This window comes from Embiotoca jacksoni, unplaced genomic scaffold (assembly GCF_022577435.1).
Source record: "Embiotoca jacksoni isolate LCO1_2020_lvr unplaced genomic scaffold, fEmbJac1.0.p SCAF_18, whole genome shotgun sequence".
NCBI classification, from domain to species: domain Eukaryota; kingdom Metazoa; phylum Chordata; class Actinopteri; family Embiotocidae; genus Embiotoca; species Embiotoca jacksoni.
In genome coordinates this window covers 10,410,743-10,435,830 of record NW_027185318.1, presented here as the reverse complement: position 1 = coordinate 10,435,830, position 25,088 = coordinate 10,410,743, and the positions used below count along the sequence as shown (strand labels likewise).

The 25,088-nt window shown below is 47.0% G+C and overlaps 2 protein-coding genes across 3 annotated transcripts in view; one reads left to right on the top strand and one right to left on the bottom strand.

Annotated features, from left to right (window-relative positions):
* Nucleotides 1-21,129, bottom strand: part of mideasb (mitotic deacetylase associated SANT domain protein b) — a 27,029-nt gene extending 5,900 nt beyond the window's left edge. Inside the window, 15 exon segments of the mRNA XM_069152711.1 lie at nt 338-457; nt 992-1,135; nt 2,230-2,318; nt 3,299-3,374; nt 7,718-7,821; nt 8,105-8,247; nt 10,041-10,107; nt 10,307-10,454; nt 10,456-10,659; nt 11,274-11,546; nt 13,843-14,211; nt 14,213-14,344; nt 14,346-15,215; nt 15,217-15,703; nt 20,983-21,129. Coding sequence (XP_069008812.1) covers nt 338-457; nt 992-1,135; nt 2,230-2,318; nt 3,299-3,374; nt 7,718-7,821; nt 8,105-8,247; nt 10,041-10,107; nt 10,307-10,454; nt 10,456-10,659; nt 11,274-11,546; nt 13,843-14,211; nt 14,213-14,344; nt 14,346-15,215; nt 15,217-15,459 — 2,982 coding nt within the window. The 5' untranslated portion in view covers nt 15,460-15,703; nt 20,983-21,129.
* Nucleotides 20,713-25,088, top strand: ptgr2 (prostaglandin reductase 2). 2 transcript variants are annotated; one of them, XM_069152717.1, is made up of 8 exons: nt 20,713-20,781; nt 22,519-22,637; nt 22,839-23,030; nt 23,239-23,409; nt 23,998-24,207; nt 24,397-24,606; nt 24,704-24,743; nt 24,844-25,088. In XM_069152717.1, the coding sequence occupies exons 2-8, from the start codon at nt 22,563-22,565 to the stop codon at nt 24,906-24,908; spliced, it is 963 nt and encodes a 320-aa protein (XP_069008818.1). In that variant the 5' UTR covers nt 20,713-20,781; nt 22,519-22,562; the 3' UTR covers nt 24,909-25,088. The 2 variants fall into 2 exon arrangements, with proteins under 2 accessions (XP_069008818.1, XP_069008816.1); XM_069152715.1 differs by lacking the exon at nt 20,713-20,781 and adding an exon at nt 21,854-22,270.

The following is a 25,088-nucleotide window of genomic DNA, read 5'->3' as shown; positions in this document are numbered from 1 at the left end:
CGAAAGATGCAACACGTCCGCATTAAGCTCGAGCAGCGAGGCGATCGCAAACATTTTTTTTTTTTTTTTAAAAAGGCCTCGTCGTAGCCGACGGATGAAACGCACAAAGTCTGTCAAGTGTTAGAAAGGACAAAATAATCACACACTAAAGTGTAGCTGGATGGTGTGTAGCCGAGTACAAAACACTGATAATACGGGCTGCAGCATGAAACCATATTTTTTTTAAACCTTTACTCTTGTGCTATTCACCCATATATCGTCTCTTTTGCTGTTTTTTTTTTTTTTTTTAAATTCGTACCATCAAATGTTTATGAAAAGTGGATCGTTCGTGACTCACGATGTCAGCGGACTGCAGCGCGCGCGTCACCTTGGCAGGGCAGACATCCTGTTTCCTGTCAGCTGAGCCTTCCCACTTCCTGCTGTCCTCCTCCCGCTGCGGCTCCAGTCTCTGAGAACCCTGCCGACCCAAGAACGAGCACCGTTTAGAGGACGCCGGCGTCTTGGGAGGGAAACTTTACAGCTAGATGCTAATCTAGAAAGTGAGCAGCCTCGCTGCATACCGCTTTGCATCCTTCCTGAACATTGATTTTGAGGTATCTGTACTTTTTTTTTTTTTTTTTTACAGGATATGCGGTGAGTATTGAAAACCACCTAAAAGACGCACCTAAAAAAACAAAAAACAAAACAAAACAACAAAAAAAAAACACGACGACTCTAAAGCATCCATCGTTCATTGACATTTATAACACCGAGAGCTGCGAGGCGTTTTCGTGGTGAACGAGGATGTTCTGAGCCGCCGTTTCGCATGGAAATAAAACTTTGAAAAGTTTCCTGCGTCATCGCACGACCCTGCGGATCAAGTCGCGACGCGGCTCGACTTGCACGAGTCTGTGGGCCGCTTTCTGCGGAATCCTTTTAGGAGATAAATCGCGGCGGGCGGGGCGACCGACCGACCGACCGACCGACCGACCGAACCGACCGACCGACCGACCTTGTGGTCCGTCTCCTCCTCGGCGGTCCGGCTCTCCGGCGGCTCGGCCTCGCCGTACGTCAGCGCCCCGTTGCGGCCGATCTTCACGTGTTTCTTGTACGTGTAGTAAAACTCCACACACTGCGCCACCGTCTTCGTGGTTACCTGCGAGCCAAAAACACACACACACAAACACACACTCTGTTAATGGGACATTTCACGTTGTTCGCGTGACGTCGCGTGCGCGTGTGGACATTTGGGAGCCGCTGAGTCAGCTGCGACCGCGGCCGGAAAACAAATAGTCTGAAGCTTGGGGGGGAGGGGGGGGGGAGCTCAAAGGAGCTTCAGATGATGTGCATTTAAATGGACCGTTTGTATTTTGCCAACTCGGGACAAATCGTTTTTTTTCACTCTCATTTAATTTATCTCTTGCACTTATTGCTTTATTTGATCTCTAAGTTTATTTTTAAGCATTTGATTTCTTTTCTGTATTTTTTTTTTTAAACGTTCCATTATATGTGCGTGTCATTTTCTTGCTGTAAAGCACTTCGAGCTGCATTTCTTGTATGACAGGTGCTGTACAAATACGAGTTTATTGTTATTATTAAATCCGATTTCTTCCGTGACACTTCGTCGCTGCTCGGGTCGAGCTAATGTTTCCTTTCGTCACTCGTTCGTGCTGCCGCTCTCTGCTTTTTGTTCTGTGCGTTCCGTCATTTTGTCTATATTGTCAAATGATCGCGAGCATTTCTCGTTTTACTTGACAACTGTTGCCCGTCAGTCTGCCGGAATTGAGCGTCTAATTGTTTAGACGTGTGTTGTCGTTGTTTTTTTTTTTTAGCAACAAAAACAGTTTAATAAATCAACCCTGGAAGCTTTTATTTTGGCGGTCGAGCCCAGGAACACTGTAAGACTAGAAATTTGGTCTCCGCTTTGATCTCTGTGGTGGTTCAGACACAAAGATCAAATTGTTCTGCGCCGTTGTGGAAAAGCAATAATCGACCATGACACTGCAAATAACAAAACAAGAAGAAATGACTGCTCCTCACTGGCTGTACTTTTCTCCACCCACTCACAAGCACCAAGAGATAATAATTTGTGGACACTGTGGATGCTCTGTTGACTCCTTAGCTACGAGATGACCTGGAGTCAAGAGTTATCTCTCCTCTGGACTAACCCCCCCCCACTCACACACACACACACACACACACACACACACACACACACACACACACACACACACACACACACACACACACCTGTTTCTGCACCATAAAGAAGTCCTTCTTGTACGCAGTGATGCCTTTGTTGAACTGGCGTCTCTCAGCTGCTGTCCAGCTGTCTGATCCTGAGGGAGGGAGACGCGGACAGAGAGAGAGAGAGAGACAGACAGACAGAAAGAGAGACGTTGAAAAAGAGAGACAGATGAAGAAGGATGCTGTGTGTCAGTGACCAGATTCAAAACACTCCAAAACTATCTGCTTCCATGTTAAATTCATTGTGAGCCCGAGAGGTTCGCCCCCCCCCCCCCCCGCATAAAACCACACACACATCACTGGATAAACAATGGCTCCCCTGTCTTCTACTCAGGATTAACCACATGCTGTAAGCCCCCTCCCTGTTCCCCTCCTTCCCTCATCACGTTGACCCTTACAATCCTCCACAGTCACCCACTACCCCACTGCCCCTATCCCCCCCACCCCCCCCCACCCCCTCCAACCACCAGCACCAGCACACTTGAAGCTGCCCCAAGGCAGGCCTCAGAACGTCCATCACCGTTTGATAGTGAGACGACAGACTGGAGGGCTGAAAAGTTACTGGCACAAATACGAGGTTCATCTCAGGTGAAATCAGGATTTTCAACGCATTGTTATGAGCGTTTGTTTTGAACTCTTTCAAGTACCAGCTGGGTGGGGTTTCATAAGATGTGGTATTAATGGGTGCCAGACAATCACACAGAAGTATTTTGTTGTCAATTCAACTTCCTGTCCCGGAGATATTACATCACAGAAACGGGTTGATGCAGGATGTAGAATTTCCTGAAAACCAAAGCTGATATCTTCAAAACAGTCGACAGCTTAAAACCCAGAAGTGATTGATTTGACATGACAGCAGACTGAGAAACCAACGCATTGTCATAACAGAGACGGAATTTGGGAAGGTTTGGTATTTGTGTTTGAAAAATGACAAACATTTGATCGATTATCCCAACAGTTGATTTTCCTGCGAATTAATGGATCAAAAAGTTGTTTCAGCTCAAAGCAGATCAACTATTACAGCTCAAAAAGGCTCAAATTGCGTTGTATTTCTATTTTCCCCATGACTCACCTGAGTAGTGGTACTTGGACAGTTGATGCGACTTGGGGAAAATTGGATTCTTCAGCATCAGCAGAGACAAAGCAGCCTGCAAAAAACAACAACAACAACAATAAAAACAAAAACATTTAAATGCTGCTTTAAAAGGCGAACAAACTCTTCACAGCAGCTGCACCGCACGGATAGTTATGAGCCTTCATTCGGCCGGTCGCTCCTGCCAAGCTTGTGCTCTATTAGGCGCTCCAGTTGCGCTTTAGAAACCCGAAAAAAAAACAAAAAAAAAAACAAAAACACACCGAGCCAAAACAATGAGTCCGTTGCTTACAGGTAACCAGGGACGGAGGATTAACGTCGTTCTCATTCTTTCCTGCAGGTATCAAGTATCGGAGTGTATTATATCATGATTACACTCTGTGCTGTTGGCAAAATAAAAAATGTACTTGGTGCTCTTTGACAAAACAAAACAAAAAAAAAAACGTCTGACTGTGCACGAATGTTGGAAGACGGCAGTTAAGACACGGGCCGCCGCAGAGAGTGGGCGCGCTCTGAAGCCCTCCCCTCCCGTCAACTCCCCCTCGTAGTTTCCTTGACAACGTCGGACTAGCGCTGGTCGCTAGGGCCCGAAATCTCCACCAGTCGCACCATTAAGCACCCTGACAGCTCTGCCGTTTCTCTCTCTGCATCAGGCTGCAAGTCGAGTCCTGCGTCCTCCGCTAATGGGAGTATTGATTCCGAATCTTCTGTAGTGATAATTTAATGTGCACCGAAAAGACCTGCGTGAACCTAAGAGGCCCGTCTCTGTCGACGACGGTCAAATCAAACGTCCATCCGTGATTACGCCCTCTACGAGTCTTCTTTGCACAAGTCTGCGATTAAAAAACAAACAAAACAAAACAAAAAAAAACGTCTCGTTGTTTTCGAACCAAATACCGAAGATTCGGTGGCATTAATGTCTAAAAATGTGCACGCATGTTTGTTGCTAATATATTAAAGCACTTTGTAAAGTTGTTCCAGCATTGAATGATTTTGGCTATTTGCTTTTATGTTGTCAAACAGATTAAAACCCGTGTTTAAAAAAAAAAAAAAAAAACACATTATTATTTTCATTAAAGCCTCAACAATTTAACAGTAGAAAATGGATTGGCAGCCACAGTGTATTAAATCATTAGCAGTTTTATTACTTCACAAACCTTCCACCCTCTCCAAGTAGAATTTACTGCTTCTTCATGTCCTAAATTTATATTATCTTTACAGTAGTATTGCATATCTGTTGTGTTTTGGACTGTTGATCCAACAAAAGAAGTTGTTAAAGATGTCTCCTTGTGCCCCAGGAAATTGTGACTTATCATAGTTTTTTTTTTTTAATGCTTCATACAATTGTTAGTTGCAACCATTATTATTATTATTATTCAAATTGACTTTAAGATTAAAGTTGGTCTCATGCAGAGATGAGTTTCTTTGATGCTTTGCCTTCACTTTTCCTTTTATTAGCCAAACATCCATCTGCAGCCGTTGCTCCAACCCTCCCGCTGCTAACTTGTTTAACTGCAATCATAATATATTTAATGAAAATGACTGTGTCCTCCGTTGTTAGTACTTTTATGGGGGTGATACGAGCCACTAGACACGCCGCCGCGTAATATTTAACAGCGACCACATTTGACCTCATTAGAGCAACAAGCGCGGAGCATATTGTACCTTTTTTTTTTTGGTGGTGGTGGTGGTGGTGGTGGGGGTGGGGGGGGGGGTGGGGGGGGCAGGGGCGTGTGGTGCGTTTGAGTGTTGCAAAATGTTTTAGAGCCGTTTATTAGAGCGGTCGAAGAGGAGTTCCAGAGATCCTCGGACATCTGCGCTGTAAACTGGACCGGCCCCGATGACGAGCTCTGGTGTAATTAGTGGTCCGACAGTGATGCGGTAGGTACGATCACCGCTGCAGTGGAGGTGGAGCTCCCGTCTGTCCAGTCACATTTCTTAAGTGACGTCACGGCGACTGGTCGCAAGGTCGCAATCATTTCGGGCTTTTTCTGACTAAAAATGTATGAATGACTTTGATGTTTTTTTTCGTCTGGTAAGTAAAGCTATGAAATAACCCCAATACAATGGCAACATTTATAATGTTATACACTCTACGGGACATTACATATGTAGAAATGTGTCCCTTTGCCATCTTAAATGAAGCCCTGTCCTTTTGTTTTACGTCACGGTGAGAAACAAGACCCGATTTATTGGCCGACCTATTTTATCAGCTGATCGGCATACACGTTGTCCGGTATGAAAACGTTCCAAAATATAATGCAGAAAAAGATGCTGGGGGTAATTATTACATTGCCGGTGAAGTTCACTGATTCAATGCGCTGATGTCATTTTGGGCAATAAAGTTAATCATTAAACTGTAAAATATCCTGCTTCCAATACATATATTTGTGTTTGATAACCACATTTCAGTTGATATTGAAACTTTCTTTTACACCCAAATGTCGGTTTTGGCACCAAAAATCCAATATAAATTGGGCTCTAGTTAAAACTTCATACAAGCAGTTTAATTTTTTTTTTTTTATTACTTAATTAATCATTTGGTCAATAAAATGTCAGAAATCAGCGAAACAAATACCACAGTTTCCTACAGCAACAAGCTGACATCATCAACTATGTGTATTTTTGAACACAAGATAATTAAGTTTAATTTCAGGATATAAGAAATAAAAGCAGCAAATACTCACAAGGCCCACTCACAGAACCAGGAACTGTAACAGATTTGTCATATTTGCTTGATAAAACGACTTAAAATCAACAGCTTTTTTGGAAATTGATCAATAGTTAAATTTTCTGTTGATTGATAAGTTTCAGCTGCACGGTCTCTGGCAGCCTGCTTGAACTCCCCCTCGCCTCTACGCAGCAGCATCCGTCTGCCTCTGGCGAAACGAGCAAACCGTTTTACTATCTCAGTCATCTGGGGCCACCGCAGAGGTTCAACACAGAGCAAAGTGAAATTCTCCAGATCAGTCACATCCGTTCAATAATCACCGAGTGCTCCGCTGGAGGCGTTCACAGACTCCATTTACATGCACAGAAGAAAGCAGGCCGTCAGGAGGCATCAGGTTTGAGGCAGGAAGTCGGACGACACGTGCAGCTGCACCCAGCGGACGACTTTAAACCTCCCGTTAACGAGCAGCCGGTCACCAGTCGGTTCCCGCCGCTCCGACCCGTGATATTTTGGAATCGGTGTATTGGCGATGCGCGGGGCTGCGGCTCGACGCGTGTTCGCGCTGGTTGGACTCGATCATTTCGAGGACGCGGTGCTGCGAGTAATCTTTTCTTTCACGCCACTGCCCTCTAAATCACAACGACGGCAAGTCTTTGCCGTGCGCTCGCATGCCAGTGGAAATCTGTTAGAAAGCTGCGTGAGGGTACACGAGATCAGAAAAATATGCTCTGGGCAGCAGCGGTGTTTACTAAGTACACACAGATGTTCTCATGAGGTTTTAAAACAATCAGGTGAGAGCCAAAAAAAAACCCCCGAGTGAATTGCTGTATTCTGTCTTTTTGCGTCATCAATTCTATTAACGCCGCGGCGGCAATTCTGAATATGATCGTAGAGAGGCTGTGCATGATGCTTTAAGCCCGAAATCACCATCATCATCACCTCCAGGACGGACAACTGTGGACAACAGAGGACACGCGTCCTTCTATACACACTACAATCGTGTTTACATTTTCGCAGGCTTTTTCCCCAACGTGCTCATGAGAAAACTTGAAAATGACTCCTGACAGAAAGAGGAAGAGCTCCTTTGTTGTACTTGGCTGAACAAGTTGGACAGACGACCAACGAAGCAACCAAAGAATTAGCCTTTACATGTTCTTACATTCAAGACAGAAATAATTACCCGTTTTTAAAAGACGCATGTAATCCACTGTAGTTTTGTGTAAATAATAAGTCTTTAAACCTCTGAAAGACTCGGTAGAAATATTCCTCTCGAACATTAAATATTCATTTTAAGTAACTTTGGCAGAAAATACCGTTTATTTAGGATCCTATCACTTGTTAGAAAATGTTGATTAAGAAAATAAGATGTCACGGTCTCTTAAAAGTGTTTAAGGAAAATCGATAAAAATTACAGGCATCTCAGAGCTTTCAATATATTCCGCATGGCACTAGATATTTTCACAGGAATGCAGATTTGACGAGATCTGCGAGTGAAGACCATCTTTAAGAGGAAGAAGAAGAAGAAGAAGAAGAAGAAAAAAAAAAAAAAAAACACGTTGGTGTGTGTTTGTGTGTGGGTTTGAAGAAAAACCTGGCTCGAGTGCAAGCGGTGCAAAAAAAAAAAACAACAACAAAAAAACAACACACCGCTCCGGGTCATTTTTCTATTATTCATGGGAAAAATCCCTGCGCGGACCGGTCAATATGGATTGTTCTGCTGCACTCACCATTATGTCCCCTTTGCACTCGTACAGACAATGGTGGGCCAGCTCCTGGTTGGTGCCTCCTCCACACAAAACGCTGGAGCAGGCCAGGTGCATGAGGTCTTCCACTGACAGAGACAGAGGAGGGGAAAATGAGTGCATTCAATTTGTCTTAAGTTTGTTGGGGAAAAGAAAATAAACAGAATTAGAGGAGAAATGTTCAGCAGCATGGATTGTTTCATACATTTTAATTCATGTTTATGTTTTTTTTTTTTAGAGGATCAGCTCCCCTCCCTGCAACAATTTAAACACATTTAACCACATTATATTGTATCTGCAATAACCATCAGCAGGTTCAGTTTCAGGTGATGCAACACTTGTGAAATACTCTTATTGGGTTGTTTTTCCAACCTTTCTGTTGGAAGTCCGGTTTCTCCTCCAGTTCGCTCAGCGGAGCCCAGACCAGCTCGGCGCGATGATGATCCAGCTCGACAGCTGACCGCTGCCTCAGCTCGGGCACCTCCGCCTGGTACCGAGACCCAATATTTATCCGTCTGGGAAAAGGACACCGGCATTAGCGACGAGGCTGGAGACAATTCGGTTTGAATTCGATCAAGGGGCATTTATTCAGTCTTAACATTGCAGTATATATTGCATCAATTTCAGTTTCATTCCAGAGAAGCGCTCTTGTTTTTTTTTCCTGAGATCACTTTTTTTTTTTTTTTTTATCTCCTTCCGTCTCTTTCGGCCGTGTTCTTTAAATAGTCACAGAGCTCAGGGATCTGAGCGCTGCGGTTCTCGCACTGTTATGAGTAGAAGTGTGTTGCGCAGCTCTCCGAGACACTCCAGAAGCTGGAGTAAAGGAATTAAACAAATATATGCAAATCACAGATAAAACTCTCTAAAAGCTGACATGTCAACCCTGCTTTCCTAGTACGCCTGCAGTATTTCCAGCTGAGTGTGTGTGTGTGTGTGTGTGTGTGTGTGTGTGTGTGTGTGTGTGTGCGCGTTCTGGCCGCCTCCCCCAAAGAAGGTGGGCTGCTACGAGTTGCCCTGCGATGGCTCTTGTTGTGTTTGGGGGGGGGTGCAGCTGAAAGCGTGATTTATGGGGAGCCTCGCTTGCTCGCCCCAGACGAACTGCAGAGCAGCTGGCATCAGTCAGGCAGCAGCTTGCACAATGCAACCCCATAAACTGGAGCTCACTGTTGACGCAACTCCAAAAAACAACAACAAAAAAAGAACCCCCCCCCCCCCCCCCCCACGCTGCTCTACTTTTTATACACACTGCAGCAATCAAGTTTTTTAATGTTTACATTTGGAAGGTTCTGCTAAAAAGTCTTAAATTAATTGCTTGTTCACATGAACCGCTGAGACCCTTCATACGCTGCAGGTGTAATTTTCATGAAATCAAGCTTCATATTTTGGTTCTATTAATAATCTTCTGCAGCTGCCAGTCAGTGTATTTACACTTAGTAAATACTCCGTGTCGGGAGTTATTATTTCCACACTGGATTGGGATTGCCAACCTACTTGAAGTAAGAGGAACTCACAGGATCTCATTGTTTGGTATCTTCACGTGGAGTTAAGAGCTCCATTTAGTTGCTACCAATGCAAACGGAACATTTCCTTACAGACAAACCCAAGTAAACAATAATTTGGGTCCCCCCCCCCCCCCCGATCATTTTTATATTTCTGCAAGGCATGAAGCGGCCACAGTGAGCTACGCAGCTTGACGGGCTGCAAACCTCTCGACTCCTCAGCGAGGCGTCAGATCGCATATTATTGACTGACTTCTTTCTTAAAACGATAGTCTGAGTCCGGCTGCTCTGTAAAAAAAAAAAAAAAAAAAAAAAAAGACACACAAGTTTGCTCCTCTTTTTGTAGTTCTGACAAAGTACACGCTCTGTTACAAGGCTGTTACCATAGTAACCCCCCCCTCCTTCCCCAGTGTTTGCATGTAAAGAACATAAACAGAACCACTGATGTGCTCACTGCCATTCGTTTTCAAACAGCTCTCGGGCCTTTATTTGACAGTTGCAGCTGACTTGTTATGATTGTTATGACAGGATGCATTTTATGGAGACCGTGGGGCGTGGGATGACAGGGCAAAAGATTCCAGCGGTATGAAAGGACGGGTTTCGAGTCTCCAAGAAGTTCTCCCGTCAAGTCGTTTTCATGATGCACGAGTGTTATGGTTTGAACAAGTGATTGCGCAACTATTACTCCAGCTGCGATAATGCATGCTTTCTAATAGCCGGTATAACTTCTATCACAACGACAACAAACCATTCCCCCGCCCCCCGCTAGTTCCAAAATGAAAGACGGAAGAGATGAGGGGAGGACTCACGGCTCGATGCTGACTGGAGTGGCCTCGCTCATAGCAGACAAAACGGGCGGCGTGATGTCGCAGCTGTCTGGAAGGGAAGCGACACAAAAATATACTCAGTGACATCAAAAAAATCTGCGGCTATTTCATGTGCAGAAGCCAATCAGGTCAGGGTTCATTCTGATATTCATATGCTCTAATGTTAGATTATTAATGACTAATTATTGCAAGATGAGAGCTTCATGTTTCTTTATCTTTATTGTTTGTTTGTTTTTTTTTCCACTTACTGGAGCGCAACAGGCTGCGTGTGGCCGACTTGGGCGTGGCGGGAGGCGGCAGGCCGGGCAGGCCGGGCCCACCGGCCGCCGCCGCGGACAACAGGAAAGTGGAGAAGTAGAGGCCGGAGCCCTCGCGGACGGGGCTGAGGATCGGCGGGCGGCGTGTAGGGCGGGATGGTGAGGGGGTTGTCGGCGAGGCGTACCGGGGAGCGCAGGTGGCTCTGGTAGGGCGTGATGCTGGAGTAGACGGGCGGGGCGATGAACAAACCGGGCTTGGGCGGCGGGATGAAGAGGGGCTCGGGCCGGGGCCGCCGCTTGGACTTTTTGCAGTCGTCATCTTTTTCGCCCTCCGCGCCGTCATTCTGGCAAGGAGAGGGAATTTTTTTTTAGGAGGAATCGTTTCGCCGAGACGTCTTTGTAAGAATCTCCACACACACACACACACACACAAAAATAAAAATGCCGCCTTATATTGGAGGCGAGTTTATCACAGAAATCCCAGAGAGAGAGAGAGAGAGAGAGAGAGAGAGAGAGAGAGGCACCCCGACTCTCAACTGTATGGTACATAATGTACAGTATGGTCGTGCTAAAACCCTTCTAATCTGCCCGATCTGGGACAGGGGCAACCAGTTCACCAAATCCACCCACCCTGCCACCCCCCAAATGAAGAGAGGGAAAGGGAGAAAAGTGTGCAGGGACTGAAATGGGGGCAGGGAGGACACGGGAGCATGGAGGGGGGAAGGGAGAGGTTTTTTTTGGTGGGGCGATGTGGGATAAATTCAAGGATTGTAGCTGGAATTAAGCAGGGAGAAAAAAAAACAAAACATACCGATGAAGACCAAACTGTGACCTCCTGGAGTCTGCGCCTTCGCTCTGATAGTTTGGTAACTTTAACTGAAAATGTACTTTTGTTGTTGTTTTTTGTTGTTTTTTTTGCATAAAGTGTTAAACATGAAGGACTCTGCTCGGGACCCACCTGCTCCGAGCTCTCCGACAAGGAGTTCCTGAGCGAGCGTCTGCGGGTGACGATGACCGAGGGCTTGTGGTCGGCGCGGCCGAGGTCCTGGGGGTTCGAAGGCCTGTGGGGCCAGCTGGACGCCGGCGCCGCTTCGTCTCGGCCGGGGGGCGAGGGCTCCTGCCTGCGGACGGGAACGGACACGGGGATGACGAGCGGAAGAAGGCTGTCGTCTCGATGCCGCTTGGCGTTCATTCCCTCGGGTTCGGTCGGACTCCACGGCCGGTGCGGATCCTGGAGGAGAAAGAAAAGAGGGCGCAGGAGTTGTTGCAGTGCTGTTTGTAAATGGATTTCTCCTCGACATTTGAGATTAAGAAGTCCGTGCAAATGTTTGCACACTGAATATGCGGGTCGAAGCACATACTACATCCGTCCCTCCAGGCTTTTACAGAGGTTTTTTTGTGATTACTGCAGATTTAAAAAAAAAAAAAAAAAAAAATTGATATGTAATTTGTGGAGTTTTATGCGGTAAAATTGCAAGAATTCGGGTCAAGTCAAGTTAACAAAAAAAAAAAAAAAAATCCTAAAAGTGACGGACAGTCTGTTACTGTAACAGAAAACAAAAGGCTGCAGCTGCTTTAGATGCTGTTTACTCAACATGAATTCAATTCGTGCCGTTTTCACAGAAACAAAGTGTCGCCTCTTACAGCTTGACGTGTTTATAAACTAATTTAATATACAGTAATCAATAATGTCGTGATACTTTCAGCAAAGCTTCTGCTGGTGACATTTTTTGCGGAAAAAAACAACAACAACAAATCGTGCGAATTTGTTGTGCTCCAGAGTTTGCTTGAATTCCCAGAGGGACTGCTACATGTGTGTTATTACATACGTGATAAAAACAGGAGCGACAGTTAGAGACTGATTTGAAGCAAAAATCGAATCAGTAGATCAAAGGTACTTGGGGGGCGAGGGGGGGGGAAAGGGGCTGTTAATCCCCCCCCCCCCCCCCGGACGAACAGTAATGAGTCCTGTGAAATGGGAACACACAGAAACACACTGCTGCGCAAAAAAAAAATAAACCAATACTCCAACGGAGTGTTAACAGGTAGGTCGGTAGCATTGAGCCTGAAATGTATTCCTTCCAAAAGAGAAAATGAACTGCCGGGAGAATCCTTTCCAACAACACAGAATGTGAAACATGATCACGTCTCGCCCTTCCCAAACAACTGTTTTGCCCGTCTGCACCTTGATACCGAGCTGCTGGGTGCAGCGCTCTAAGTGACAGCCTTCACATGCGCATGAAGGGAGAAAACCCGTGCCCCCAAAAGCAGTCTTCACGTTCTTTTTGTTTTTTTCTCTCCCCTTTTTGGGGGCCCTCAGAAAAAGCCATAATGAGTGGGCACGCGTGCTTTCGGAGCAGCGAGCGACTTCAAAGCCGTCCGAAAACCACCACATCACAAGAGGACAGTCGGAAGTGCAGATGCGCACTGTCTCTGCGACGCTGCAAGCGAGCGGATCTGGGCTCATTATTGCTGGTGGAAAACTCCAGCCTTTCACGCCACAGTGGTGGAGAGAGATTCTGCTGAGCACGGCACGCGGGGCAACCCGGCACCCCCCCCCCCCCTCCCCTCCCTGCATAGAGGGAGGGAGGGAGGGGAGGTTGAAGGGGGCAGGGAGGGCAGGCCAGGCCAGGCTGGAGTTTCTCTCCTTTGATAGACGGAGGGGGGAGGTGGAGGTGGAGGGGAAGGGGGAGGAGGGGGAGAGAGAGGGGTGCGGGCGAGAGGGGGTCTGTATGATCAGCTACACCGAGAGGCGAATTCAGGGCACGGCTGAAGCTGAACTACAGACACACTGACTCAGTGCTGTGTGGAAACACGACTTGTTGCACAATGAGGACATTCAAGCGCATAAACACAGATAAGTGTGTGTGTGTGTGTGTGCGTGTGCGCGTGTGCGCATGTGCGTGTGTGTGAGACTTCACACGGCCCAACTTAGCCAGTCTGTAAAATGAACACCGTCACACACGAAGCCATTAAAAAGAATACGTTTACTACCCCCAGTGAGACTCTTCCCCGTGCGAAGTTTGATTTTAACTCCAGATTTGTCTGTGGCGCACGCTTCTTTCGTCGGGCGCCGATTGCACACCCGAGCATCTCCTCCAGCGACACCTTAAATCACAAACAACACAAGTTCTTGGCGCAGGTTTCTTTTTTCCTGGCAGTTGCGTGAAGCCGTTTGTTCCAGTTCTCGCTCTTGTTCGGGGAGTTGAAGTCCCAGTACAATTATACCCCGGGATAACGCTAGAAAAATAGATTTTTCAAGCTCTCGCTGAAGTATTTGCAATTAAGGCTTCAAGCTTGTAGCGACGGGTTAAGATTTAAACTGCAATGCAATCGTTCAGGACATTCAGTCCCTTTTCTTTTTCTTCTCTCTATTAAAAGGTTATCTCTGTGCTTCTAATGCTTGACGGAAAACAGCTGAGAAAGAGATGAGCGACCAGGACAGCGAAGGAAAACAGAAACACACAAAATAGGAAATAAAAGCACGGTTACACATTTTTAAAAAGCCTCCAAAATGATGTATTTACCTTGTCGATATGTGAGGGTAGAGACTCCCGTACTGAGGCCTCCTGAGCGAGCGTCTCCAGGTTGACCTCCTGCGACACCCTGCGTTTCCTGCGTGTGCTTTGGATGACGCCCGTCGGCGCCGCCTGAACGTCCCGGGCCCCGTTTTGAGGTCCCTGCGGCTCCGGCGCCGACTGCTCCGAGGAGCCGGAGAGAAACGGGTTGTCGGACGGCGCCCCGCCCTCCTTGGAGAGCCGTCGAGATCGGCGAAGCTGCGACTGGGACTGGGACTGGAGCGGCGTCTGGGACTGGGACGGGTCCTCCGACTGCAGGGGCGGCTGCAGCGGGTCCGACGGCTGCTGCGGCTCCGGGGTGATGTCCTGGATGATCGGCCTCCTGGACCTTCGGAGGGGCTGGAGCGCAGGGCTCCTGGGAGAGTACCACCACAGGCTGCGGATGCGGGTGAGGGTGTGCATTTTGTGCTCGAGGGTAATAGTCAAGCACATGGGGGTTTTGTTGTTGCAAACTGCTGATGTTGCATTTGCTGCTGAATTTGGAGCTGCTGCTGTTGTTGCTGCTGCTGTATCTTTTGTTGCTGCTGCTCGTGCTGTATTTGTTGCTGCTGCTGCTGCTGCTGCTGCTGCTGCTGTAGCTGTTGCTGCACATGCTGTTGATGCTGAATGAGTTGTTGCTGCTGCATTTGTTGATGGTGCTGCTGCTGAATTTGCTGCTGGATTATATGATGTTGCTGTTGCCGTTGGATTTGTTCTTGCTTCTGCAGCTGCTGTAGGTGATGCGGGGGTTTGGCGGTCGGCGCCGTGTAGTTCGGTGGGTTGGGCAGGGTCGTCCGGTTCCCCTGGAAGGCCTGGTAGTAGGCCGGCAGGTGCTGCTTGGGCTGACCGAAGGCCAACTGGAAGGGCTGCAGGACAGAGCTTCCTCCTGGGTGGGATGTGCTCTGCTGCTGGGCGTTCAGCACTCCGGGTTTCAAGGTTTCCTGGAAGGTCTGGGACTGCTGCTGCTGCTGCTGCTGCTGGTGGTGCTGCTGCTGCTGCTGCTGCTGCTGCTGGTCCCACTCCAGGCCCCGAGACTTTGCCGCCTCCCTGTACGCTTCTACTGCAGGTTTGTCCACCGCTCTGTTCGGATTTTGTTGATGTGGCTGCAAGCCAGACGTCTCCTGCATCGACTTCACGTACGCATTCTGGGTCCTTGAGTCCGTTACGTTAACTCCTCCGATATAGTTCACCAAGTTTTGCCCCCAGTTAGACATGGGGGCCCAGGTAGGAGGTCTCTGCTGCTGGACCAGCGATGGCTGCTGCTGCTGCTGCTGCTGACTGGGATCCTGGTGAGCCCACTTCATGGGCACAGTCTGCTGATAATGACCCCTGTTCTGGTCGCCCCTTATCTGGGCTGAAGATGACAGAGTTGAGGTACATGTGGGGGCCTTCTGGGTTGGAGGTCACGGTACTCGCAGCCTCACTCGGTCCTGGGTCTGAGGCGGTACCCGCCGGGACGTAGTAGGACCCGTCCGGGTGCTGAGAGGTCTCCTTCATAGCCACACTTTGATCGGTGAAAAACGTGATGCGTTTGCCCGTTCTTTTGGCGCTGGGTTTCTGCTGGGCTGGCACACTCATGACGGGCATGAATATGCCTTGGCAGGGAAATACTCTCGATCCAACTAAGTATTAATACTCCACTGGATGTCACTTGAAATATGCACAAGTCTATAAGGTAGCCACAGTCAAATAAAGCTGTAAAACTACACGGTTGACCAAGACAATCTTCGATCCCCCCGCTGAAGATCTTCGTGACCCACTCAGAGGTCGCCAGCCGGCGGTGAACACATCGGAAGAAGTCCACGTGTTTTCCTCATTCATGGGCGACACCCTGTACACAGAAAACGAGACGGAGGTCAAGCATTGAGGCAATCGGGCCAGAGGGGTCCCCTCCCTGCCTCGGGCATTAAAAAAAAAAAAAAAACCCTGCTGTTTGCTTTTTCAACAATAGACCTCCACTGAAAGGTATCGGGTGTGAGAATAGAGCAGAGGAGGGGCAGGTCTGTTCACTGAGCTCACATGGCACGGGAGGGGGATTGGAGGGGGTAACATCCTGCATGGCGGCTAACACGTACGCGACCGGACCTGCAAATACTCCCGGAACCATAAGGAAGATAGAGACAGATAAATCAATAGTTCCTGGAAATGTCATTACAGGATGTTACTGCACTAAAGCACGAACACACAATACAAGAATGTCCATCATTGAACGTACGACTTTATCAAAGCTCGAACACCTCGCCTGACCCGTGACAGAAAGGAAGCTCGCTTTGCCGCCAAAAGACCCGAACAGACGGCAGGCTGAACGTGATATAAACCACTCTGCTTTACAACTGTGACTCATCTCAGGGGTGAAAAAAAAAAAGGGGAACCTGTGCCCTTTGAACTGCGACTGCAGACTTAGAAAGGGAGGGCAACTGAAAGTGAGCAAGCATGAGTCAGAGAAACAATCTTTGTGAACGAAAAAGAACAAAGAAAGAGAGCAGGGGAAGAAGTCATAACGACCTGGCAGGTTTTTAGTGGCTTATAGGGGGGGGGGGTCTTGACAATTGCCATGGCAACCCATTATGATTATCAAAAATATTATGTGATGGCCAGGTTTCAGAGCAGATTTCCACACGGTGCAGTCTGCCAAATTTCAAGATGCACACAGATCCTGACTGTTTCTGTTAAAAATTTCTATCCCTGCTCCATCTGTGCGAGATAAAAAAAAAAAAAAAAATCTCATGCGCAGCAGTCAGAAATCGAAACAGGAAAGAACGAAGACATTTTATTACGGTGGGACTCATGTTGCACGAGACAATTTGACAGCATGATTGCTTAAATGAATCGCAGAATCTCTACACAACATGGATTTGGCAGAGGCCGCCTCTGACTTAAAGGAAGTTCGGTGGCCTGGTAAAACACGCGCGTCCTAAAATAGACAGCTGCAGCTGTTCGGATCCTGCACTGGCTCAGGGGCACTCACTGACAGAGGAAAAGTGAATGACCACGCTATGTGGCTAACAAACAGAATGTGTGTGTGTGTGTGTGTGTGTGTGTGTGTGCGTGTGTGTGCGTGCAGCAGTAGCAGCAACAGCAGCAGCAATGCCATGTGATGTTACACATGCCTATAGGCGTGCTGTCAAACCGTATGAAACATCCGCTGTGGAAAAAAAAAAAAAAAAAAAAAAAAAAAAAGGTGCGCAGAAACACATCACGGTGGAGGAGCGCACAACCGACCATGTTGCGCGAGCAAAGCCTGCGAGCATTAAACAAAAACAAACACACACACACACACACACACACACACAAAAACGGGCGCACACTCCATTTGAAGTGAGGGATCATCATGACGCATCGCAAGTGCAAAAGCTTTACGCAAGCCCGGGGTTTAGCCTCATAAACAAACCAACACGTTCAATTGGCTTAAAATGCATGTCAAGCACCATTAGCCGCCTCTAATCCATCGCCATTTCCTAACGTGGACGTCCGCTCGGGTGGCAGAAAGCGCGCGGCCTTGCACGGTGCACGAGACCACAAATAAAAGAGTCAACGTGCTCCTCTTCCAACGACCAGCGCTCTTCCTGCAAACCCCCCCCCCCCTTCCACCACCACCACCTCCACCTCCTCCTCCACCTCCCCTCCTCCCCCTACATCACTTTCTGTGGCCGGCCAGCTCAGCGCTATTTACGAGAAGCCCTTTGTTGCAGAAAACGGATTATCCAGTCACTAATGCCATGACCCGCTGCAACAAACCGAACCGACAGTGCATCCCGCGGGACAAAAGTGCGGCGGTGGCGCGGCTGACGACACAAGATACCGCTAATCGAGTCAACTTGTCCAAAAAAAAAAAAAAAAAAAAAAAAAGGTTAATACGTCACGTCGCTTGTCTGTGCAATGTCCCAGTGCAATCCGCGTCGACTCGTGACACATGTAAACGCATCCTTACAGGCGAGTCGCGACTCTCTCTGTCCCCGTCCCCCCGTCCCCCCCCTCTCCTCCTCCTCCTCCTCACCCGCGTACGGAGGTCTGATCGGCGGCAGCCCAGCCCTCCTCGGCGAGGTAAACAAAACTTTTTGTCAGCGAGCTGCGCCCACAATAACACGCGAGTGTTCGTCGACCGTAACAACAACGCCACAGTCCTCGCCAAACCCCGCGTCCCCCCCCCTCACCCCCCCCCCCCTCTCCCCCGGTACTTACTGCGTTTGTCGCGAAAGCTGCTACAGGCGGCAGCTCGGAGCCAGCAGGGATCGCACACTCGCAACGGCTCTGCGCGGCCAGCGGCAGCAGGCAGGCCCGCACAACACAGACCCGCGATGATGACTGCATACATTCCCAAGGTTGACTCATGCTACGCTGCTGACCTCACTCGCTGGTACTTCCCTCTCTCTCTCTCTCTCTGTCTCCCTCGCTCTCTCTCTCTCTCTCCCCCCCCCCCTTCTCTTGCTAAAGTCAAGATGAAAAGGGGGTCGACGTCGCTGCGTAAACAAGAGTCTTTCCCGGCAGGAAACGGAGAGCTAATCTGCAGAAACGCGGGCCCCTAATGGCGCTGCTGTCGGTTGCACGTTATTGCACTGCGATTGCACACAAGACGACTCACGCTGGCAATGCGGCCCTTTTTTTTTTTTCGCTGTACATCCAGTCTCTCTTTTGCCTTTCTTGTGATTTCCCCCCCCCCCCCCCTCCCACGCCGCAGCCGCCACCACCGCCAGCACCAGCTCGCTGGCCACACCTACTTCCATGCCCATATAAGGTCTTCCTCTGACATGGAAGGCGCCGTAATTTACGGAGCAAGATGCCTCAGTCCATGCGGGAAATTCCAACACACAAGGGAGGACCGCGGGGATGAAGGGGAATGGACGCACCCGTGGCTACGCGCGCACGCACACACACACCACACCACACACACACACACACACACACACACACACACACACACACACACTTTCCTTTCACTACATTCACACACTTCTTTTTTTTTCCTATAACCAAAATTCTGGTTGAAATGCATCGGTGGTGTTTACACATGACACAGCAAACGGGAGCTAAATATAGAAGCTGCAGAAGGGCCCCTGAATGTGTGAGAGAAAAAAAACAACCACATTTTTGTTTATATAAATACACACATATATGCTGCTAGTGATACTTTTAGCAGATCTGTTTTTATAAATAGTTGTCTAAAAAAAAAGCTAAATAGAACTACATATCCCTCACGCATTAATGGATGCTGAATTCAAGTGTGCAACTTACATTGAGAGAAAATGTCAAGACAGGAATGCAAAAATGCACATCACAATTCCCCTGAGGCATAGTTAAATGTCTTGTTTGTTTTTCAAAGATATTCTCCTTAAAATGATAGAAAACAGAGATAAGAAGCATGAAAAATAATCAAAATAAGTAAATCACAAATGGAAATGAGACGAAACATTTGTCTAAGAAAAAAATAAATCTAACTAACATTTTCTTGCAGGAATTTCAGGTGTGCAAAAAGTAATAACAGCCGTTTTATTATCCCCAGACCCAAATGGCACAAACAGATAAGATTTTCATCCATTTTCAATATCCACTTAATCCTATACAGGGGTACAGGTGGACCGGTCACAAGTCCATACTAACTCGCATCACACCTAAAATAATTAATGAATTTAACACACCGGCGAGAGGGAGCCGGAGCATCACCTCCACACAGAAAGGCCCAAACCCTGAGCTTTCTTGTTGTCAGGGCGACAGAGCAAACCACTGCACCAGCAAACAACAAATAGGAGTTATCCCAAGTGCCTCCTCCATGAGACCAAGACATCCCAACACCTAATTACATTAAATCGAATAAAAAAACAAATACCACCGAGGTTGCCAGACACCTGCCAGTGCCACGAGGAGGATCCTGGCCATCCTCCGAAACGACGTGAAAATGAACTACTACCACTGGAAATGTAGATGTTTGCAACAAGAGTGCACGAGCCATCCTGACACATCTCAGCTGTGTAATTATTACAATGAATAATGACCGAATTCCTACTATGACAAGGCTAAAAAAAAAACAAAAAAAAAACAGCCTGGTATTATAAGCCTGCTACTGAAGTAAGTATTGTTGCAGATTCTGTAATATCACAGCATTGGACATGACTGAGCATGTGCCAGCCAGACTTTGCTGGCTCAATCCTCTCTCTCTCTTCTCTGGGAACCTTAAAATAAAGTGCAAAGCCTGTAAACATTCACAGATGAAGCCGACAAGAAGTTGAGTCAGAGTGACTCAACCTATTTCTGATGACACCGTCGCTGCACTGCGAACTGTGCCGCGAGTTTTGGGTATTCCAGACAAGCCTTTTCTCTTGGATGCACTGAAATGATTTCTCATCAATCAGTTGAGACTATTTTCCTGGTCTGGTTAGATTTGAACCAAAAAAAAAAAGATCTCGTGTTTTTCTCTGCTTTTGATCGGACAAAAACACAGCAGTTCGAAAACACCTGGAAAGCGGGAGAGGGCAAATTTTTTTTTTACCCTGTGTGGCAATTAATGAAGAAATGATTCACTGTTAAAAATGAACATAACTCATGATCGTTAATAATGTTAAGCTACAGCACCAATAGCAAATCAATCAAGTGCACAACAGGTGATGTTCCTTTGACAGGTCAATTTTACAGGAGCTAAATGCGAGAGTGCATTTGCTGACAAGACGTTTGCAGTAAAGTAACAATTGATTAAATCTGATGCTGCTGTTGTCAAAATATCAGCTCCATCACCATCTTCTCAACATGGAGATGACGTAGTTTTTCAAACTCGTGAGGGGTGGTGGTGGTGGTGGTGGTGGAGGAGGTTGACTTTCTTTTTTTTTTTTTTTCCTGCACGCTGTGGCTTAAATGCGACTCTGGGACCTTTCTAGGATTTTGACATTTTTGCGTGTTTAACGGACGACGTGGAAAGAGGTGAGAGGGGTTGTCAAATCAGAGCTAGCTTCATGCGGCTAGCTGTCCCGTAACAGGACGTTCATTTTTTTTTTTTTTTGGTGGGGGGGGGGGGCTGATAACAAGCCAGACTTCAGCCAGCAGTCGCCCCCCCCCCCCACCCACCCAGCAAACACAAAAACCCAGCAGGAGCAGGCACGCAACCGAGGTAACGCTACTTACATCCGACCGTGACTCCCCTCGACGCGCCGGCTCTCATCTCGCTTGTCCGACGCCCCGCTGCAGCAGCTAAAGCGGACGAGGGGGGGGGGGATGCTAGTTTGACTAACTGCAAGCGACTTACTGAAACACCGTCAACTTTTTTTTTTTTTTTTTTTTTTTTTTTCAGATTCCTCCACAAGGCGTCACTTCCCAGTTCCACTTTGACACAGTTTTAGCGAGCGGTCGATGCACCGAAAAAAAAAAAAAAAAAAAAAAAAAAAAAAAACGGGACCGTAACACGCGTTTACAACATCTAACGAGCAACGGGGCCGACCGGAGTGACGAATGTAGTTCAATTCAAAGCTGAATATGTTCAGCAGCTGCAGTGTTGATGCACTGAAATGATTAAAAAAAAAAAAATAATAATAATTAAAAAAAAAAATAGTGCCGTAACGGCTCGATGGCAACCCAGGGATAGTCTGTCAAGATAGTAACCCTCCGCTGCACCCAAACATCGGGCAAATAATGTTTTTTTGTTGTTGTTGTTTTTTTTTCCTAACATTTAACTATCAAACATTAACACTTGCGTTACTGAATATTTTTGAAAAATAAAAAAGGAAATTATTAGCTCACGTGAGCTAATACTAGGCATGCGCAGAAAGAAATAAAAAAACTCGTCAAGCGTTTGTCTTATTTTTTTTTTTAAATCGTAGCAAAATACATTTACAGAAGTCACCAAACGGAGCTTTTTCTCTCCCCCCCCCCTCCCCCCAGTGTTATTAAGTTATTATAAATAATAGAAAATAGATACGGCATCGAAAGTAGGGCGTTCACTGACACTCCCCCCCCCCCCCCTCCCCCCAAGGGAATAAAAAGCGGGTCCACTCAGGCGAAAGCGGAAGCACGTGTCAGGGAAACCTCTCGCTTCTGCTCTGAAAGTGACTTTCTCGGCGGTCTCCGTTGACTTTCTGCTAGCATACAAACAAAACAAAACAAAACAACAAAAAAAACCACCACCCGGGCGGTCGTTTAAATCCTGCGCTTTTGCAAACAGCTAGCCGAATCTCTCGTGTTCCTCCGGACTGCAAAAAAAAAAAAAAAAAAAAAAAAAACCGCTCGAGCCTCACTTTAATGTTTTTTGTTTTTTTTTTGTTTTTTCCGGAACACTTTTCGAAACGAACCTTCGCAGCGCGGAGAATCTTTTTGACGGCGCGTTGCAAGATTTATTTATTTGTTTGGGTCATCAACGCGAACTCACGTTCTTTCGCAAGGATGCAGGTGCAGAGAGTCCTTCTCAACTCCCGGCCAGGTAGGTGGACGTTCGTATCGGGAGCTGAAAATGACCAAAAAACACGAGGTGTCAAATCAAACGATTCGGCCAACAGGTCGTGTTTAATGGCCGAGTCGGGGTTTTTTTTTTTTTTTTTTTTTTTTTTTTTTTGGTGTGTGTGTGTGTGTGTGTGGGGACACCTCGCAGACCCAATTTTCTTGCGCCTTGTTCGCTGCTGCACGAAGGTGAGCCCTAACGTTTACGCCGACTGCTCATTTTGCCTAAAGGTACAAATGGGACGCCGGTTCCTGACAATTTTCGCGTGGAGGAGATGACTCTGGCACGTGACCTGAAAGACGGGGAGGTTCTCGTTAGGACGCGTTACCTCTCGGTCGACCCTTACATGGTATGCAAACAAAACACCTTTTCATTTTTTTTTTTAGAAATGTTACAGAACGGTAATGTAACTTTTTGCATGCATGTTTTGTTTTTTTTTTAATCAGCATTTAACCATTTTTAAATGAAGTTTAAAAAAAAAAAACTTCTCCATTTTCCATTATTTCTACTTTGTATTTCGACCTTTTTTTTTTTTTTTTTTTCTTATCAGCGCTGCAGAATGAACGAAGACACCGGTGCTGATTACCTGGATCCGTGGAAGCTGTCGGAGTGCGTGGACGGTGGGGGTGTTGGCCTGGTCGAGTCCAGCCGCTACACCGCTTGCGCCGAGGGGGACGTGGTCACTTCGTTCACCTGGCCCTGGCAGACGCACGCCGTTATGGCAGGGAGCAGCTTACAGAAGGTGCCCTGTCTGTGTCTGTGTCGGTGTCTGCGCTGCGGTTCAATCGCGATGGGTCATATTTTACTGACGCAGAATGCGAGAGGAGGATATACCTTTCATGACACGCGCAAGACAATTACAAACGTGTGCTGTAAATGTTATTGGGTTGATTTCAACTCGTTTGGCGGCTCACATTACTTACCTTTTCATTTTTTTTTGCTCATTGCAGGTTGATACCCAGTTGGTCGATGGGCACATATCCTACTTTTTGGGTGCATTTGGCATCACGGGCCTCACGGCGCTGCTGGGCGTCAGGGAGAAGGGTAAAGTGACCAAGGGGGGCAATCAGACGATGGTGGTGAGCAGCGCAGCTGGCGCCTGTGGCTCCATTGCCGGACAGGTAAATGCAACGAGGTCCAGATTTGGGTTCAGTGAGGCTTAAATGTAAAACGTATTAAGGGTAAATGGTTGATGGGAGCCATATTTATTTCAGAAAGCATACTCGGGCTAGTAGACTGTTGGAAAAAATTACTCCAAGGCTTGGTTCAAAATCAAACATATCGGACATTTATTCTCGCAAGATGGAGCAAATGCATGCACCCTCAAAGAGAGGTGTCCAGCGGTGCTCCCAGATCTCCTCCGTAGGGCAGCTTTTATACAGTTGACAAGTCACCCCCCCCCCCAATTCCCTTTGTGTCTGCTTTCGTACAATACTGAGTTGGTTGTAGGTCACAAGATAAGGACACAAGGGGAGTCGTCAATTAGATGCGGAAAGTAAAACAAAAAGGAATCACTTGCAAATAAGACACAACGGAAGAAACTTTCTGGAGCCACAAATGCAAACAAGAGGAAGAGACTAATCTTTTTTTTTCCATTTTAGACCTAATCTAACTAATCACAGATGCTAACATAAATCCAGATTATATTACAGGAGTAAAGCAGCGGGGACCCTGATTTGATCATTTCAACCCTGCTTTTCTTGTTCCAGATCGGCAGGCTGGATGGCTGTGTGAGGGTTGTTGGGATCTGTGGTTCTGACGAGAAGTGTAAAGCTTTAGTAGAAGATCTGAGTTTCTCTGCGGCCATCAACTATCACGAGGGAGATTTACCGGCCAGGCTGAAGGAGAGCTGCCCTGATGGCATCGATGTTTACTTTGACAACGTGGGAGGTGCCATTAGTGATACCGTTATATCACAGGTACTGCATGAGTTGCGTGTTATACTTTTTTTTTCTTTTTTAAAGTTTGCTGGAAAATAAGCGAGTTGCATTTACAAAATTTAGAAGTGGTGGTTGTGGACTTGTTGTGCCTCCTCCTGATCTTCAGCAGTGAATGTTGTTGCATCTTGCAAACTCAATCCGAGTCTCCAAACCTCCCCTCATCTCCAGATGAACAGCAACAGCCATGTGATCCTGTGTGGGCAGATCTCACAGTACAACATGGATGTGCCATATCCTCCGCCTCTGAGTGATGAGACACAGGAAAACCTGCGCAGTAAGAACATCACACGGGAACGATTTATGGTTCTTGGGTACATGAACAAAGCCGACGCTGCCCTCTTCGAGCTCAGCCGGTGGGTCAAATCAGCCCAACTCAAGGTATGGAGGAAATAGTGATTGACTCTGTGTTCATTTGCAAAATGTATGCCTCTTCTTCATCTGTCTCTTCACATGATTTACTTACTCCACTCTGCAGGTGCTGGAAACTGTAGTGAATGGTATAGAAAATATGGGAGGTACGTGAGACTCAATTTAAAAAAAAAAAAAAAAAAAAAATGCCTTTACTATATGATTTTTTTGTGGCTTGACTTTAATCTTGTTTTTATTTTCTTGCAGTTGCATTTTGCTCTATGATGAAAGGGGGAAACATTGGCAAGCAAATTATAAAGATATTGGATTGAAGAAAAACCTCCATTGTTTCCAGTCCAGACTGCGCTCTGACCGCACACCTCGGGAAATTCACCTGCAGTTGCCTTTTCATCACTACAAAATAACACTAACTTGATGAACTCTAGCAAAATATTGCATTGATCAGCTGATGCCAGTTGATCAAAGCTCTGAATAATAAATGAAAAAGCTCA

Excerpts from the sequence above, each read along its gene's own strand:
- ptgr2 (XM_069152715.1), top strand. The coding sequence starts at position 22,093 with ATGTTTTTTGTTTTTTTTTTGTTTTTTCCGGAACACTTTTCGAAACGA. Across the intron at positions 23,031-23,238 it reads CAGGGAGCAGCTTACAGAAG|GTTGATACCCAGTTGGTCGA; the intron begins GTGCCCTGTCTG and ends TGCTCATTGCAG. Across the intron at positions 24,607-24,703 it reads TCAAATCAGCCCAACTCAAG|GTGCTGGAAACTGTAGTGAA; the intron begins GTATGGAGGAAA and ends TCCACTCTGCAG.